This window comes from Eptatretus burgeri, chromosome 1 (assembly GCF_056783735.1).
Source record: "Eptatretus burgeri isolate ZD-2024b chromosome 1, Ebu_testis_v1, whole genome shotgun sequence".
In the NCBI taxonomy this organism is placed as follows: domain Eukaryota; kingdom Metazoa; phylum Chordata; class Myxini; order Myxiniformes; family Myxinidae; genus Eptatretus; species Eptatretus burgeri.
Genome location: NC_140961.1, coordinates 60,758,716 through 60,777,665, shown reverse-complemented (window position 1 = coordinate 60,777,665; position 18,950 = coordinate 60,758,716). Strand labels below are relative to the sequence as shown.

Here is an 18,950-nt window from a genome sequence, read left to right as displayed (position 1 = left end):
ATGTTTTCAAGCCTGCTGGAGTGGATTTTCCTGTTTTTAAAGCCCCCTGGCACACACTTTTTTCTGATTTTGCACCACTTTAATGATTGTCATATGAAGCTAAGGCCTTTCTGCAACAGGGCCCTGGTGAGTAAATGTTCAAAGTTATGCATACCATGCGAATGTTCCTCCAGCTGCTACTGTTCACATATGCAGCTGCAAAGTGCTGTGCAGGGGAGCCCTGACTGAAAGCACTTGCATCTCCAGTTGCAACCTTTCTTACAGGAACACTTGGTCAGTTCCTGACAGCTGGCTGCAATAGGGGGTAGTGTTGTCCAACATATCTGCCACGTCTCTCCTTTCTGTGTCCATCCCCATTCAGCGGGACTGCTCATGTCTGGACTGGAAATGGTTGCCTGGCCCCAGATGATCCCAGCCTGATAGGCCGCACGCTTTGCATGTTCCCTGAGGGCTGCCTGTGTTGGTGGAATTGAGTTGTACGGCCTCTGCTTGCGGGCAAAGAGATCCAGTCTTGCTCCGTCCACACCAGTGGCTGTGCTTGATCTGTCATTCATGAGGACAACGAATCTCTCCAGCCTCTGCAGGTCAAGATCATGAATCAATGTTGGATGTTGGCTGAGATTTGTGAATGTTTCAGAAACATCATCAAAGACGTTCCAAGTCTGCCATGCAGTTTTCTTCCCTTTACCGTGGAAGGCAGACACGACGTCACATCCAGTGAACGCATGGAAGTATGTGATCCCTCTAGCTTTCTCAGGCCCTATTGCAGAAACTACCTCATGGACTGGAATCCATCACGCCTTGGCTCCTTGGCCAAAGGCAATCCACATGTTCTCAAGACCTAGTTCCTGTAAGGATGGCAGTACAGATATTGCTATGACTAGTACATCCGTGTCATTAGCCTTAATGATAATGGACTTGCTACCATCCGTCGTTGCATCCCTAGCGTGGACAAATATTTGAGTGTCAGCTTCTTCATGACAACATGGAGACACAGCATCCAGTGACTTCCTTGTGTTGCTAATGGCATCTTCTCCTTTTGTGACAATGACTGTGCTTGTCGTCTGTGCTTCACACATCTTTTCCGCAAGGAATTTAAACAGCTCAGTCTTGTTGCTGTCATGTCGAAGAAAGCTTCTCCAGTTACTTGGGGTTTTACTGGTTCCTGTCACTCTTCTTCTGATTCCTTGCCCCCTTTTCGACCTTGCCTCGGACTTCAGACTTGACTTCTTGTACACATCAAACGCTACGTCCACCCTCTCGTCTCCAGCAGGCTTGAAAACATAGGAATCCACACTTAGATCATGCAAATCGGACAACTACAAATACTTCTAAGCAAAAAGTCAACTTCGGGAGGCTAACTTGGCGGCCATCTTGAAAAATGGCCGCCATCTTGGATTTTCAAATAGCCAATCAGGCATATTTGATCAGAAAGCCCTGCAGAACAGAAATGCCAAATTTGATGCTTATATCATAATTTGCACGATTTTTCTACTATCTACTTCACTATGATGTTGAACTATAATGATAACTCTGAAATAATATCAAAATAACACTTAAGTTGGCCAAGCGGCATGCACCAATTTTGTTCAATAAATTTGAAAATAAACTATATTTTCCATATTTTAAAATATATAACAATTTATATGATATAAGTAGCATGATAATTTCCTGCCAAAATTACTCTGTACATCTCACTGGTCATTTTAAGGTGCTATATGACATACTTATAATTAAGTTTTGAAAAAATAAATTTTTGTTATAACACAGATCACGGTCATCTCGTATTTTCTGGAAAAAATCACACTAAACATGCATAAAAAAATTGGCACCAAGATTTTTCAATATGAATATACTCCTGTAGTCACAAAAAAAACCTTACAACATAAATTAACATAGTTTGCAAACATGACCATGTATCTCAACATATGCCCCATGCACTACATAACAAAAGTGCCAGTCATTTTATTCGTTGATGAAGCTTAGGCACTTTTGTTATGACGGTAACGATATGTATCTATACAGTATGTATATATGTACTGTATGTCCATAACATATGTAGATATGTGTGTGTTTGTTTTACAAAAGAAACGCAGTCAAGTACTCCTTCAAAAACAGAATGATGGTCCTGGATTTAATGATTTGGAAAATGAAAAACTTATATCTTTATTTCCTGTGGCCTTAAATGCATAGCAATGCAAATACATTTTACTCCAACCATCATGCTATTGTAGCTGACATGTTGGAAATTTGTACTTGAATCTAAAGGCCACCTATGTTGACAGAGAATCCATTGAAGTATGATATGAGTCTCAAGCCTGCTTCTGCTCTCCTCTGCCTCGAATTTAACCCAAAAGACTCATGGACCTTGATCGGAGGATGCTACAATGGCCAGCTTGGTGGGTGCTCTGGAAATATTTGTTGCATGTTTACTGCATTATAACATTGTGGCGAAACATATTAGAAGCAGGAAGCTATTCATTGATATCGTTAACTCTAAATTATTTTAATATTGTGATCGAGAAATCATTCAAGTTGGTGAGAATTTTTTCATGTTGGAGTTATCGCTTCCACTGTATACTGCAAGCAATTAAAACCCACAGCTAATATTTCTTCCCCCTAACCTACCCCCACCCTTATGTCATCAACATTTGCAGTGATCTGCACTCGTGCCAGTAATTATATTTCCTGTGATCCTTTTATTTCCTCTGACACTGAAGGTGGATGGAGGTTATGTTTTCACCTCTCTCTGTTTGTCTGTCTGTGAGCAGAATATCTCAAAAAGTTATTGCACGGTCTCAAAAAGTTAAGGACGGATTCTGATGAAATTTGGTGGACATCTTGGGCGTGTGACAAGGACGAATAGATTAGATTTTGGTCAAGATCCAGATCTAGATACTAGACTTTTCAAAGTAATCCTTCACCATTGAGAGAATGGGCCACAAATAATATATAGCACGATATCTCAAAAAGTTATGGACAGATTCAGACAACACTGGGTGAATGAGTTGGGAAGGTGACAATAACAAGCCAATTCGATTTTGGTGAAGGTATGGTTACCATATTTTGACTTTCAAAAAAGAGGACACTCCGGAGAGGAAATCTCCGAAAAAAGAGGACACTTTTCAAAAGATTCATTTCCATATTGAGCAATCATATTGGCAGTCTCATTCGGTGTGCTCCGGACCTCGATTAATTTTGACTGCAAAAGTTTAAGACTTAGTCTCCGTTTAAGTTTAAGTCTCTCTGTTTAAAAGTTTAAGACTTACACTGCAAAAGACTTAGTCTCTGTTCTACCAGTCGAAATACTGTTTTATTACTGGAAATATTGTGCTTGTCCAAGTCGACATGATATAATAAATCAATAGCACCTTTCTTTGCCACAGAGACGTACGTACCAATCACTCAGCTTCCCATTGTTCTGGACCACTTCAAAAACATGGGAATTTTGTCTTTAGTAGTGCAGTGAATTAACACATTGGTTTGGGCATTGTAAAGAGCTCTCGAAAAAAGGAAAATCACCATAATGTCAGGTCAGGGCAGGTATGTGAGCATGCACCGGAGAAGCGCGTCGCTGCGTCCACTTTCCGCTGGTACTCCAGGGGCCTCCATCTGACCATCCCCCAAGCAGATTTCTGACCCATCCCAATCTCCTTGAGATGCTGATCAACCTTCTGCAACCACTAAGCATGTGGTCAGCCCATTGGCCTCCTCCAATGCTCTCCTCTGCCTCAAGGAGGGTCCCTCGCTGAAAGAATCTGGAGATCAGTGTGTCATGTGTGGAGTGTGTGGAGCATGTGTGGAGATCAGTGTGTATATACACCACTGTTTGGAGCAGGATCAGTGTCAGGAAAATGAGCCGCATGTCCAGACAGTCACAGCTAATGCTCACAGACAATCCAGGTGACAAATCTCATTTTAGTTTCTCTCAGAAACCATTTTTTGGACAAAAAGTCAGACCAGCAATAGCCAAGGATTCTCTGAAGAGACCTGGTACCGAAGGAATTGTCTCCATCTGAGTTCCCTGGTCAGAGTCCAAGTCTCACATCCATCGAGTAACTTTGGAAGAACCAATAACCTGAAGACTCGGACTTTCATCCTCCTTCACAAAGATACCGACAGCGCCACCTCCCCCCCCCCCCCCGCCCGCCATTATCCAGCGAATCCATGACTCCCCAGGTCTGACACAGACGTCTATGAACCTCCTGCTTACAGCCAGCAGAGACATGAATGTCACTGCCAAGGTAAGTGAATCTCTCTGCGACCTCAACATCCTCGCCACAAACAGGTACAGACAAGGTAGCAGCATCCAAGATGTCATTGAAAGCCTGGATCATAGGTTTGACCAAGGAAACCCGTAATCCCACTGGCCTCCGACTCCTCATTCAGCACCTTGAGGGCACTCAAAAGGATATCTCGAGTCTAGGCAAAGATGACTGCATCGTCTGTTAAATCAAGGTCAGAGATCTTGATATTCCCAAACCATAAACTGCAGCTTGATCTCTCTGACAACCTCCCCAAAATCCAGTCCATACAAGTTCGGAAAATTGTGGGGGCCAGTAAACACCCCCGACGAACTCCAGTAATAACGAGAAATAAGTCAGAGATGTAATCACCACGGCTCTCTCAGTTCCAGAGTATAGTTCAGAAATCAGATTGCTCAGCTTTGGTGACTCCCCAAGAAGACCAAGAATCCACCAATGGGCATCGTGATTCACCGAATAGAACGTTTTGCAGAGATCAACATAGGCTGCAAGCCCCTGCCGAAACTGCCTGCGGTGAAGACATGAAGAGCAAGGATACGTTTAATCATTGACCTCTTTGGTGCATAAGCCTGACAGCTCTGGGTGCTGGTGCTCAAGGAGATTGTGGTGAACCCTATCAAAAATTATCGAAGCAAAGGTGTGGGCACCTCTCTCACCTGTCAAGCACTTCAGCAAAATCTTTCTGCAACTCATTGGGACTGACTCAATCGGTCAATTTCTCCACCCAGATCTCAGCCAATGGTATTCTGTCTTTTCTGGATCTGATTTTGACAAATTTCCTTGAAAACAAGCCGGTAGGCGGACATGGGTAGTCGCCTACCCAATAGAACCTGACATGATGGGCCCGTTCGATGGGGAATGACCTGAGGATTAAGCACAAGAAAATTCATGATTATAGCTTCAAGGGTTAATGCTGAAGATTGTTTTTTCGTTAAAATACCCCCACATTTAGAGGTTTTATGGCCATTGCTAGGCAACGGAGGGGTCCATAGCAACGGTTCTTTCTCGCATATAACTAGGACATACCATGAACCTACCATACCAGTTTCATGTATATCTGACTCATAGTCTCTGAGATATAACGAACTTCGTTTTTTTATTGTTTTCGGCCAGGGTTCATTCAAAATCTATCTTCGCCAACAGTTTTCATAGGATTTGGCTGGAAATTTTTTTCACAATATGGCTGAATGTACTGCCCACAGTGGCTCGTGGCCCGATTTTTGATTTTCGAAAAAATAATTTTTTTATGATCTTTCAAAAATTTCAAAGTCCCGTTGCTAAGCAACGGTGGTGTCCATAGCAACGGTTCTCATTTGCACACAACTCGGTCATGGTATGAACCTACCCACCAAGTTTCATCGAAATCGCCATTGTATTAATGGAGTACTGGACCGAACAGACAGACAGACAAACATATCGACGGAAAAACTGATAATAAGGGTAGAACAAATTTCAAAAAAAATTTTGAAAAAAAAATTTTTTTTTTTTTTCGACTGGATCCACTACCCAATATCTGCTGTTCTTCTTTCGCTCCAATCGGTTCTTCTGACCACGTGCTTGTCAAAGTGGACATCCTCTCTGGCTGTTATCAGAGAACCATCTCAGCGACTTCAAGTCTGGCATTTCACTCAAACCGACTGGCAGGGTCTCCAAGCAGCCATCAACTTATAGACTGGTCTCCCATCACTACTTTCTCCAACATCAACTCATCCAGGGAATTCTTTCAAATATACTTGCTTTCCCTCATGCACTGATTTATCCCCTCTTGTCTTCAGTTGTCCTACACTTCCTCCCGCCCATGGTTCACTGAAGCTTGTGGCGAGGCAGTTGTCCTGAAACAACTTGGCTTTCCCTCATGGAAAGCAAACCCAATGAGGGTAATCTCAGTTCCTTGCATTTTGCTACCCTCTACAAGTGTGTATCTACCCTCAGGAGAGTGTAGCTACCCTCATTTACCTACAAGTGTGTATCTACCCTCAGGCGAGCATACAACATCTTTCTCAGCTCAAGTCTGAACTCAAACCTCTCCCTCCTCAAAATCCTTGTGGCATCTAATCAAATATGTTTCTGGTGTATGTTCCCTCTCCATCCCCTCCCTTACCTAAAATGGCCACACTGCTGATACCACACGTGAAAAGGCTGAATGCCTACACTCGGTGTTTGCATCGAAATCTTGTGTCCAAAACCCATCGCTTTCTGTACCCCACTTACTCAGTCACACCCAACTGTCCCTGGACTCTGTGTCCTTTTCTTCTGACAAAATGGAAAGCGTGCTGTCAAACCTCGACTCAGATTCTGCAACCGGTCCAGACGGCATCAGCCCATGTGTCCTAAAAACCTGCTCCTCTGCTCTTGCTAACCCTCTCTCTGTTCTATTCACCCTCTCATTTGCTCAATGTCATCTGCCATCTGCTTGGAAATCAGCAAACATTACTGCCCTGCATAAAAATGTGCAAAAACAGATCCCTGCAACTACAAACCAATCAGCATTCTCCCAATCATCAGCAAGTTTATGGAATCCATCATCGCTTCAGACATTAAATCCTTCCTCTTCTCCATTGGCTTGATTTCTGATCATCAAATTGGTTTCACATCAGCTCACTCCACTTTGGATATGCTGTTTCGGCTCTCCCAACAATGGAAGGAGGTCCTCAATGCCGGACAAGAAATCAGAGCCATATCCCGAGACATACTGCGTGCTTTTCACATGGTCTGGCACCCTGTCCTCCTCACCAAACTCTCTTCCTGTGGTATCCAAGGCCATCTCCACTCATGGCTCATAAACTTCCTCTCCTGTCGCAGTCAACATGTGGACCTAAATGGAGTTCTTTCATCCCCACTTCCTGTGCAGGCTGGAGTTCCTCAAGGCAGCATTCTGGGCCCTGTTCTTTTCCTGGTTTTCATCAATGATCTCTCCGACTCTCTGGAAAATCTTCTTTATCCTTTTGCTGATGACTCCACCTTCTGCCGTACCATCTGTCATCCCTCAGACTGACAAAGCGGCAGCTTCTTCGCTCACTGCAGATCTGGGTAAAATCACAAACTGGTCCAACACGTAGAAGATGTCTTTCAATCCGGACAAATCTCACTCTCACTTTGTTTCTCCGAAAGGACCATTTGGAACCCCCCCCCAATCTACTTACTCAACAATTCTCTGGAAGAAAACCTTTCTTTCAACCTTCTTGGTCTCACTATCTGCCATGATCTTTCCTTGGAAAGCCACATTTCCAACCTGGCCTCCAAAGCCAGTCGCCGACTGGGAATCCTCCATCATGCAAAGTCCTTCCTCACCCCACCTGAGCTCCTGACCACATACAAAGCTTTCTTCCGCAGCCTGATGGAGTATTTCTCTCCCCACTGGGCTGGTGCTCCTGCCTCTGACCTTTCTCGGCTTCACGCTGTAGAAACCAAGGCATTTTGGATCCTTGGCTTCTTTGGGCCTCTCACTCTCTCACCGCAGGCAGATCAGTGGTATTTTTGTCTTACACCATCTCCTCTCCAGTCTCACCCCCCTGCTCTGTGTGTGATTTGCCCCCACCATATTTCCGCAGGGCGCTCAAGGTCCGCCAACAACCCCCTTCTGGTAAAACTACCAAAATCACGAATCACTGCTCACCTTCACTCTTTCATTCCTCTTTTTCCCCACTTTTGGAATAAACTTCCTCACTCTGTTCAATCCCATTCTTCCCTCAAGGCCTTCACAACAGCTCTTCACCACCACCTCTTATCATCCCCCATCCAAATCCTCGAACTTTTCTACCCCCGTTAATCCACCCCAAACCCACCTCCTTCAAATTCCCGCTTTCCTTCCTGAAAGTCCCTTTAATGTCCATCTTGTATACCCCTTGTTCCCCATCCCATCCCTCTCCCTTCCACAGATCTAATGTCTCTGTTCCCCACTGTTTTGTCCTTCCCACTCCCACCCCTCTTGCCACATTCTCCCCTTGCTGTGCATTGTGTGTTAGCTCTCATTCCAGCCTCGACAAGGTGACAGTCCTGTGATTCACAGAGCTTTATGATCACCTTACATGGCCATAAATTGTGAACGCAGATTATTATGCACATTTTATAAGATGGGATTTATTTTTCACTTCCACACATGCCCTACCCTTTCCCCTCTCTCCTCCCACCAACCTTCTCTTCATGCTCCGACCCCACTCTTTCCCTTAATCCCTCCTTTCTCTTTTTCCCATCCCCCTCGGTCCAGACTCCCACCCTATCCCTGTGATAGGTGGTGGCTCGTGTGTTCATAAGTTATGAATTGTGAGAAAATGGATGTTTAAGCCCCCTAGTAAGGTATATTGTGGTAAAAAATGTGATCCTATAAAGTTTCATCGTGATTTACCTTGGTAGCTCAGAGGAGAAGGCAGCCATTACCAAGCAGCTTAAGCACTCAAGCTGAGAGGATGAAAGGTGAGGTGGGAAATGGTTGATAATAAGGGGAGGACAATATGGAAGGGGGGATGGTGAGGGAGAAGCTTTAAGGGGTGGGGTGAGGAGGATGCAGAAAGGGGTGACACGAAGTGAAGGGATACTGAAGAGGGGGACACAGATAAGGGGTGTGGTTGGTATGATGTGGGCATGTACAAGATGTGGGAGAGGGTACTGACATGGCCAAATTTGACACCATTAATGGTTGTGAAGGGGAATTGATGGTTTTGTGCAGAAACCCTCTGCAAACTGAACTCCTCAGGACTACCCACAAAAAAAACAGAAAAAAGACCTTGCCAGGAACTGAGAGCAGCGTCACACCTCGATAGTTGTTGCAGTCCGGGAGATCACCCTTCCCTTTCCAGAGAGGGACAACAAGACCACTCTTCCAGTCAGTTGGGATGATGCCTGTGTTCCAAGCAGAGCACAGAATTGCATGCAACGACATGAGTACAGCATTTCCACCAGCCTTGAGAAGTTCAGCATGGATTTATCCTATTTATCCTAGGAGCTTTATCCCATTTCAAACGGCTCACCGCAGCCTGTGATTCCACAAACAAAGGTGGATCACAGTTGATTGGAGGGTCAGCAATAGGGATCGTAACATCCCTGACATTCACCTCAACTGCTGGTGGGTCAGCCTGGTATAGCCGCTCAAAGTAACCGACCCAGCAGGCCTTCACTTCGGACTCCTCTGTCAAGAGCCCACCACCCTCCGCTCTAACAGCAGTACGCCGAGGCACAGGCTTGAAGGAGCGCAATGCACAAATTCCCCTGTAAGCAGGATGAGAATAACTTGACCACAGGTGATCAAGGTGCTCTAACCCCTCATAGATTCCTCACACATAGGCTTCCTTGTCCACCCTCAGCGCATGTACAGTTGTACACCTCAACTCCCTGAACAGTCCAGCTGTGCCATTAATCCTGACCCTGCGACTCTGGTCAATGGTATCCAGTGTCCCTTGAGAGGCAAAATTCTTCTTTGCCCGATGGTGTGTTCCAAGACATCCACCGGCAATATCAAGGAGGGTGGTCTTTAAGGGCACTCCACAACTCTGCAGGATCCCCCAGAGCACCCAGCCCCCCAAATCCCCACTCAGTCTCTTCACAAACTCCTCAGCTACCCTCTCATCATTGAGCTTGCCACCATCCAGCCTTGGCTGGAATTTTACCATTCTCCTGGATTTAAGCTGCAAGTTCAGAGTTGCTACAACCAGCTTGTGGTCGGTATTGAGGAAATGAGCACTCCGGTTGACCCTGCAGTTCTGGCCCCTCCTCCAGCGACAATCAACAAGCACATGGTCAATCTCTTTTGCCACGTCTCCAGCATTGGAGTGCCAAGTCACCGATGAGCCTGTGGGCACTGAAACCATGAATCAACCACCCTAAGTCCATGATTTCTTGCAAAGTGAAGGAACTTAGTGCTATTCCGGTTCACAGTTTCAGACCCAATGGGACCAACATGTCTCATAACCATCCCTACCAATGCCAGTCAATGCATTGAAATCCCCCAAGACGAAAAGAGTATTTCGCCTGGGGCACTGATCAACCACAGACTCGAGCGTGGCATACAATTCATCCTTCGTGGTGAGATTACTCACCTCATTCTGAGCTTATACAGAGAAAGGGGAAACGTCGCCCAAGGAGTAATGAATCCTTCATCTCATAATACGCTCGTTGACTGGTGATACCTCAATTATCATTGGTGTCAGCTTATTCAACACAGCTACAGCAATTCCTTGGGCATGGTAACCATCAGAGCAACCTGACCAGTCCTACGTGTATCCACCCGACATTATCTCAACACGATCTGTTCTCTGAACCTCAAAGAATGCTGCAATAGTGATATACAAACGCTGGAGCTCAGATGATAACAGAGACAAGTGATCATCCTCTCTTCGGGATAGGACATTCCAGGCACCCACCCAAATTGATCGCTTCAGGTTATACAAGGAGATGCCGTCTAATGGACGTCACATTGGTACCACTCCGCCACACACCACTACAATCTTACCCAGGAAGTTTACGCATGCTTTTCCTCCTATCATCAACAAATTGGTGTCTTGAAGGCTTTGCCCCACTTCTGTCATTTTGATGCACTGACCTGTGAAGGGAAACAGTACAGGAAGTACTTCAACAGAGTGAGTTTTTCAGTTTTCTTTGAATTTGTGGGTTTTGCGGAATGAAATGTTTTATGGTGGCCAGAGTGCAAATACTGCCACCAACATCCTTAAAAAATAAAAATAAGAAGTTTCCCATCTGCAGGAGGACGTCTGCAGACACAGTTGGGCACTAGATATGGAATGCCGTTGGGTCATATGGAGCTCCTACACCCTTTGTCAGGTTTTGTTTTTAATCTTGTTGGGTGTCCATATCTATACAGCCTCCTCACCAGGAAACCTGGTTGGGGAGACGGTTTAGTCACCGACAACCCGACCATGAAACAGGTTAGTACAGGTTTACATGGTATCTGAAGCAAATCACAGATCTAATCTGGCCTGACATGACAATAGGATATTTTGGGTCGTCAGCCTCGACCGTAAGGAAATGTTCAAAAATGGTTGAATTCTTTAAATAAGGTTAAAAAGTATCTAAAATCTTAAACTTTATCCCTTTGAAAATGCAAAAGCAAAACAAGGGCAAAATCCCGGACATTTTAGATGCCTAAAAAATCCCGGTCTGACGGAGATTTAAGGACCAAAAATGAGGACATGTCCGGGAAAAACTGGTCATATTGTCGCCCTCGCTAAGGTCTGGATGCAGAAAACAAAAAGGACTGCCTGTCCTGAAGCTCACCTGGATCAGGAGGAACATCACTCAAATCTCCCGCACATCCCATTTGACCCAGAATTTTTTTAATGTCGTGAACTAACTTTGGTACATCAAGGGTGATGAAGGTTGTGGTCAAGTTTCATTGAAATTCTGTGTGTAGTTCAGAGAAGAGAGCAAATACCTATTTTGGGGGGTCAGAACCACCCCCCTCCCCGTAGACCCCCTTCATGAGCGCAGATTTTGATGCGGTCAATACACTTAGGTACGTGATGGGTGTTGAAGGTTGTGGTCAAGTTTCATCAAAATAGTGTGTTTAGTTTCAGAGAAGAGAGCAAATACCTATTTTGGGGGGTCAAATCCCCCCTCCTCCTCATAGACTCCCTTGATTAGCACAGATTTTTATGTGGATGATAAGCTTTGGCACATCACAGGTGATGAAGGTTGCAGTCAAGTTTCATCAAAATTTTGTGTGTAGTTTTTGAAAAGAGAGCAAATACCTATTTTTGGCGGGTCAAAAAAACCCAAGACCCCCTTAACTTGCGCAGATTTTGATGCGGTCAATTCAACTTCGTTAGGCATCAAATGTGAAGCTTGTGGCCAAGTTTCATCAACATCGTCTTATTTGGTTCAAGTGATAATGACTGAAGTGTTCACTGACTGACTCACTGACTCTCTCACCTACTGCACTGCTCGATTGCATAAGCTCACTTGATTAAAGTCCAGGTGATCTAAAAATGCACTTATATAATTATAGTGGTTCCCAGTTGTTGTGTAACCATGCATTCTTGTTTTATGAGTTAGGATGCATGTGTCATTTGACCATGATTTCTGGCCCTGTTGTTTAAGATACATGTGCTTGTTTGACCACATGCTTCATTCAGCCTTGGAGATGAAGCACATGAGTATACTATTTTGACAAGCTGTGTGGACTGTGTTCTTTGGCCATCAGGCTGTGGAGCACTTCCTTGGCTTTGTTAAAATGTTTGCTTGATGTTTTTACCTTTTTTTATATATAAAAAGGATGCCTCAAAAGATGTCGCCAGTGGTTCTCAGTTTTTGTATAATCATGTATTCTGGCACAGTGGATGAGAATGAATGTATTTGACGATGAATCCTGGCCCTGTGAGTTTGGATGCATGTGTTTGTTTGACCATGCTTTTGGCCCTGTGGGCTGGGATGTATCTGTTTGTTTGATCATGTGCTTTAGCCTCAGGAATGAAGTATATGAGCATCCTCAGTTGAACAAGCTTTCTTGAGCTGTGCACATTTGCCATGAGGTCAAGGTGCATGTCCTCAGCTTTGTTACAATGTTTGATTTTTTAATCATTTGCAGCACATGATGCCCTGCCTTTGCCAAAGGATGGATATCTGCTGCATCAGTGGCTAGGCTTTAACAGCCCTGTGCCTTATCTGCACCAATGTCAGAGGGAAGGGGTAACCCAAATGTGAATGTGTTTCTGCCTCTTGGAATTCTTCAGCACGTTTTGGCCACCCCATCCTCACATCACACTGACTGGACTGATGGGGCATCAGATTTCAGATTTCTTTCATAGATTTCTTTAATAATAAGACTCAAGCTGTTTTGATGACACAAATCTGTACCCCATTTCAGCTATTTCCATGCAAATTAAAATGAGCATGGTTCCCTTTCCAAATGCATTGATAAGCTGACATTGTGCTTGTTAAAATGTGCTGGTTTTTGTGTAGTTACAATAACATAAATCGAGAAAGACTTTCCAGTGTGGTTTTTTTTTAATATTCGTGATTTTATTGCTTCAGCATTCTGGGACACTCGAAACGGCAGCAGACCTGTGGATATAACTCCAATTGAACAAAGCCATCGAGGCCCAGCTTTTAAAGTCATCTGGCATCAATCGAAGAGTGGCACAGAGTGTTTCTCTTCATCATCTGATGGGCAGGTTATTGTGTTGAAGCTTGTGTAACAAATTAAATACCCACAGCGCAGCTGCATGCAATACGTTAAGTAAATGCATGATGTCCTTACAGGTGTTGTGGTGGGATGTCCGTAAACTGAATGAGCCTCTAGAAACATTGGTGTTGGACATGTCAAAGAAAGGGAATCTAGAAAATGCCTTGGGAGCAATTTCTCTGGAGTATGAATCGACTATGGTATGCAGAAACTGGTCTTACATATTATTTGATTCTTCGATTCCCCTTTTTACATGCACTATGAATTGAATCCCTATTTGTCAAACTGTATTTCTTTGTTGTTGTTAGCCAACAAAATTCATGGTGGGGACTGAGGAAGGTTTGGTAGTTGCTGGAAACCGAAAGGCCAAAACCCCAGCAGAGAAAATAGTTCACACCTATTCAGCCCACCATGGACCTATCTATGCCCTGCAGAGAAATTTCTTCTTCCCCAAAATCTTCCTCACTGTTGGTGACTGGAGAGCTTGTATATGGTCTGAAGACGTTCATCATTCAGCTATAATATCAACCAAGTGAGTTAACTGTCTGTCTTCACATGATGTTCTTACCTTTTGTGTTGTACAAGGATTAATCAGTAAATTCAGGGCTGAACAGAGAAACAGAAAATTGAGGTTGGCCTGTTTGCCATTTCCATTTGAGTACATCACACATAACACAAGGAACTGTGGCTTCAAATCTTATTTCTGTGTTGATTTATTAATTCTCTACTCATTTAAATGTAATTCATGCAAAATACAATAATATCCACAAATTTCCTTGTCCCATATTATTTTTCATCTCCATAAGTGTTTAAGCACTAAAATATGGGTTACTAGTGAGGTACCTGTGCTATGCATGGGAGAGAGCTAAACAGCTACGGCACAGCGGGTTCGTGAAGGACTTGGGAGGGAAAAAAATGGTGAAACTACAAATGCCAAATCCACGAATAGCACTTTATGGCATTTTGTGGATATCCACAAAAGGATATCCAGAGTCTCCGCAAAGATGACTTCATCATCTGCAAAATCAAGGTCAGAGATATTGACATTCTCAAACGAAGCACCGCAGCTTGATCTCTGGGTGGAATCCTTCACATAATTTCCCCATTCTGCTTTAAACTCAATCTCTATATTTTCATTCCAATCGCAAATTAGTACTATACCGTCAATATAACAAAATACAATGTTACAAACAGGACAGGTTAGGTATGGGAGCATGCACCTGAGCAGCATGTCGCTGCGTCCACTTTCCGCCAGTACTCCAGGGACATCCATCTCGCCATCCCTCAGGCAGTTGCCTGGCCCATCCCCATCTCCTTGAGATGCTGATCAACCTGCTGCAACCATGAGGCACATGGTCGGCCCATTGGCCTTCTCCACTCACGAGGCTCCCTCACTGAGGGAATCTTGTGAGCAGGATCAGTGTCAGAACAATGAGCCACATGTCCATACAGCTGCAGTTGACGCTCACTGACTATGTAAGTAACAAATCTCATTTGAGTCTCTCTCAGCAACTGCTCGTTGGACACAAAGTCTGACCAGAGATAGCCAAGGATTCTCTGAAGAGACGTGGTACCAAAGGAATTAAGTCTCCTTCTCAGATCCCTGATCAGAGACTAAGTCTCACATCCGTAGAGCAAGACTAGAAGCACCAAGGACCTGAAGACTCGGACTTTCGTCATCCTGTACAAGTACCGAAAGTGCCACATCCCATGATCCAGCGAATCCCAGGCCCGACCAGATATCTATTGACCACTGTCTCACAGCCAGCAGAGACATGAATATCGCTGCCAAGGAAAATGAATCTCTCTGAGACCTCAAAATCCTCCTCAAAAACATGTACAGACAAGATAGCAGCATCCAAGATGTCATTGAAAGCCTGGATCTTAGTTTTGACCCAGGAAACCCTTAATTCCAGTGGCTCCAACTCCTCATTCAGCACCTTGAAGGCCAACAAAAGGATATCCAGAGTCTCCACAAAGATGACTTCATCGTCTGCAAAATCAAGGTTGGAGATATTGACATTCTCAAACGAAGCACCGCAGCTTGATCTCTCTGACATCCTCCCCAGAATCCAGTCCATACAAATGCTGAAAATTGTGCGGATCAGCACACCCCTGACAAATTCCATTAACAACTGGAAATAAGTCAGAGGTGGTGTCACAACATCTCACGGCACTCTCAGTACCAGAGTATAGTTCAGACATCAGATTGATCAGTTTTGGTGGCACCCCACGAAGACCAAGAATCCTCCAGAAGGCATCCAATTCACTGAATAGAAGGCTTTGCAGAGATCGACATAGGCTGCAAGAAGCCCTTGCAGAAACTCTCGCCTGTGTTCGGTGAGGACCCAAAGGGCAAGAATGCGGTCAATCATTGACCTCTTTGGCGTAAAGCCTGACTGCTCTGGGTGCTGGTGCCCAAGCAGAAAGTGGCAAATCCTCTCAAGAATTATCCGAGGCAAGACCTTGCCTGGCACTGAGAGCAGCGTCACCCCTCGGTAGTTGTTGCAGTCCTGGCGATCACCCTTCCCTTTCCAGTGAGGGATAACAAGGCCCCTCTTCCAGTCAGTTGGGATGATGCCTGTGTTCTAGGCAGAGCACAGAACTGCATACAATGACATTACAGCATTTCCACCATCCTTGAGAAGTTCAACATTGATGCCACAGATCCCAGGAACTTTACCCATTTCGACCGGTTCACCGCAACCTGTGTTTCCTCAACTGAGGTGGATCACAGTTGATTGGAGTGTTAGCAATTGGGATAGTATTCCAACTTAACAGCTGGTGGATCAGTCTGGTACAGCCACTCAAAGTTACCTGCCCAGCGGTCCTTCACTTCAGACTCCTTTCTCAAGAGTTCACCACCCTCTGCTTTAACAGTAGTACACCAAGGGATGGGTTTGGAGGAATGCAATGTGTGCATTCCCCTGTAATCAGGATGAGAACCATTTGACCACAAGTGATGCTCTGCCCCCTCACATATTCCTCACACATCGGCCTTCTTATCCACCCTCAGCGCATGTACAGTTTTACTCATTAACTCCCTGAACAGCTCAGCTCTGCCATTATGCCTGGCCCTGTGGTTCTGGTCAATGGTATCCAGTGTCCCTTGAGAGACAATTTCTTCTTCGCCCAATGGTGAGTTCGAAGATGTCCATCGGCAATATGAAGGATGGTTGTCTTGAAGGTGTTCCATAACTCTTCAAGATTTCCCTAAGCACCCAGACCCCCAAAATCAATTCTCAGCCTGTTCACAAACTCCTCAGCGACCCTCTCATCCTTGAGCTTGCCAACATCCAGTCTTTACTGGGATGGTACCATTCTCCCGGATTTATGCTGCAACTTCAGAGTTGCTACAACAAGCCTGTGGTCAGTATTGAGGAACTGAGCACTCCGGTAGACCCTGCAGTTGTGGATCATTCTCCAGCAACCATCAACGAGCACATGATCACTCTCATTTGCCACATCACCTGTTTTGGAATACAAAGTCCAGCGCTGAGCCTGTGGATGCTGAAACCATGAACCAGCCACCATAATTCCACTATTTTTTGCAAAGCAAAGGAACTTAGTGCTATTCTTGTTCACAGTTCCATACCCGTGGGGACTAACACATATCTAATAACCATCCAAATCAGTGCCACTCAATGCATTGAAATTCCCCAAGACCAGTTGTGTCTCGCTTGGGGCACTGATCAACCACAGACTTGAGCACAGCATAGAATGCATCCTTCACGGTGAGATCACTCACCTCAACCAGAGCATATACAAAGACCAGGAAAGGAACACCGAAGGAGTGACTGACTAATCCTTTGTGTCATAATATGCTCATTGACCCGTGTTACCTTAATTATCATGGGAGTCAGCTTATTGGACACAGCTACACTAACTCCTTGAGCATGGCAATCATCAGAGCGAACAGATAAATAGTGGGTGGAACCACCCGCCATGATCTCACCAGTTTTCCGGTCTCCCAACCTCAGAGAGTGCTGCAATACCTATGTTCAAACGCTGGATCTCAGATCATGATAACAGAGACAGGTGATCATCCTCTGTTAGGGATAGGACATTCCAGGCACCCACCTGAAGGGACCATCTCAGGTTAACCCAAGGAGACCGCCATCTGGTGGATGACACCTCAGCACCACTCCGCCACACACCACCACAATCTGAACCAGGAAGTTTACCCTGTGCTTTTCCTCCTATCAAAGAATGCTGGTCCTGAAGTCTTTGCCCAATCCCATCATCCGATGAGCTGTCCTGTGAAGGGCAGCAGCACAGGAGATACTCCCACGCAGTGTGTTTTCTGTGTTTTTTGCATTTATAGGTTTTGTGGAATTAAGTGTTATATGGTGGTTGGAGTGCAAATCCTGCCACCAACTTCCTTAAAAAAACAGTAACCCAACTGCAGGAGGATGTCTGCAGACACAGTTGGGCACTAGGTATGAATGGTCATTGGCTCACAAGAAGTTTCTCCGCCCCTTGCTCCTTATATCGAAAAAAAAGTTTAAAATAGAGCACCTCACCACCATTTCGAGTATTTAAATTAAATCAGATATGGCAATAAATGTTAATTGTTGCTCCCAGCTTGCCGGCTCCAACAGAAGATGCCATTTTCATTTTTGCTGTCTCCACCGCTACCCCGTTTAGAATCCCGTGTGGTCACGGTCAACTTGCTGCTCACCACAAAGTGTGCTGTTATGCATATAAATGTTAAGCTCGGAACCTGACTCCTAGCATTATCTGGTTAACATTAATGATCCTGCAGTGCCTTTCAACAAAGGGTGGGTGAGTTATTGCTGCCAAGCTGGCCAAATTCTAAATTCCTGCCAGCTTCAGTCAAATGTGTGACCTGGCAAACCAGTTCATAAAACATTTGGGCCAAGCGTACAGGCTATACAAGCCACCTACCACTCTGAATGGGAAATTAGTGTGAGGAGAGTATGTTCTAATTATGCAGGGATCCCTTCTGCCAAGCAAATGTGACTGCATAACAAAGGTGAACACATCATCAATGATCTCTCAACTGCAGTACATATATATATATATATATATATATATATATATATATATATATATATATATATATATATATATATATATATATATATATATATATATATATATATATATATTTTAGGGTGGTCCAAAAAAGTCAAAAAAAAATAGAATGTTGCTCCACAAGGTTAAAATTATTCTAATATGATCCAATAGCGCGCATAATTTTTTTTAGCTTGATCAGAGGTGATTTAGATGTCACTCCATATGACGACTTTTAGTCTCATGACTTGAATAAATTAGGGTATGGTCAGGTACGATTACGGGTACTTCTGGATGTCCGAGGTGGAAATGGAGTGCATTTTCGAACTCTATGGGGTCGATTTACTCTAAGAAATGACTGCACCGACATTGAATTGACTACCATTTCGAAAATATGACCTAAAACAAGATTTATCATTTCTGGAGTTGAGTAACTAATCCTACTCATTTCGATATTTTCTAATCTATAATTACTTTGTTGTCCGTATAAACATTTCTGAGAGTAAATCGACCCC

General features: G+C 44.3%; 1 protein-coding gene across 4 annotated transcripts in view; it reads left to right on the top strand.

The window, feature by feature from the left end:
- DNAI2 (dynein axonemal intermediate chain 2) overlaps window positions 1-18,950 on the top strand; it is a 207,037-nt gene that overhangs the window by 111,314 nt on the left and 76,773 nt on the right. For 3 of the 4 annotated variants that reach the window (XR_015059325.1, XM_085885597.1, XM_085885587.1), the window contains exons 7-10: window positions 2,286-2,399; window positions 13,248-13,387; window positions 13,476-13,598; window positions 13,707-13,930. Coding sequence is in view for 3 of the 4 variants with exons in the window: in XM_085885597.1 (XP_085741723.1) it covers window positions 2,286-2,399; window positions 13,248-13,387; window positions 13,476-13,598; window positions 13,707-13,930 (601 nt within the window). In the remaining variant the exon portion in view is untranslated. The remainder of the gene's footprint in view (window positions 1-2,285; window positions 2,400-13,247; window positions 13,388-13,475; window positions 13,599-13,706; window positions 13,931-18,950) is intronic. The other variant, XM_085885608.1, reaches the window with a different exon arrangement.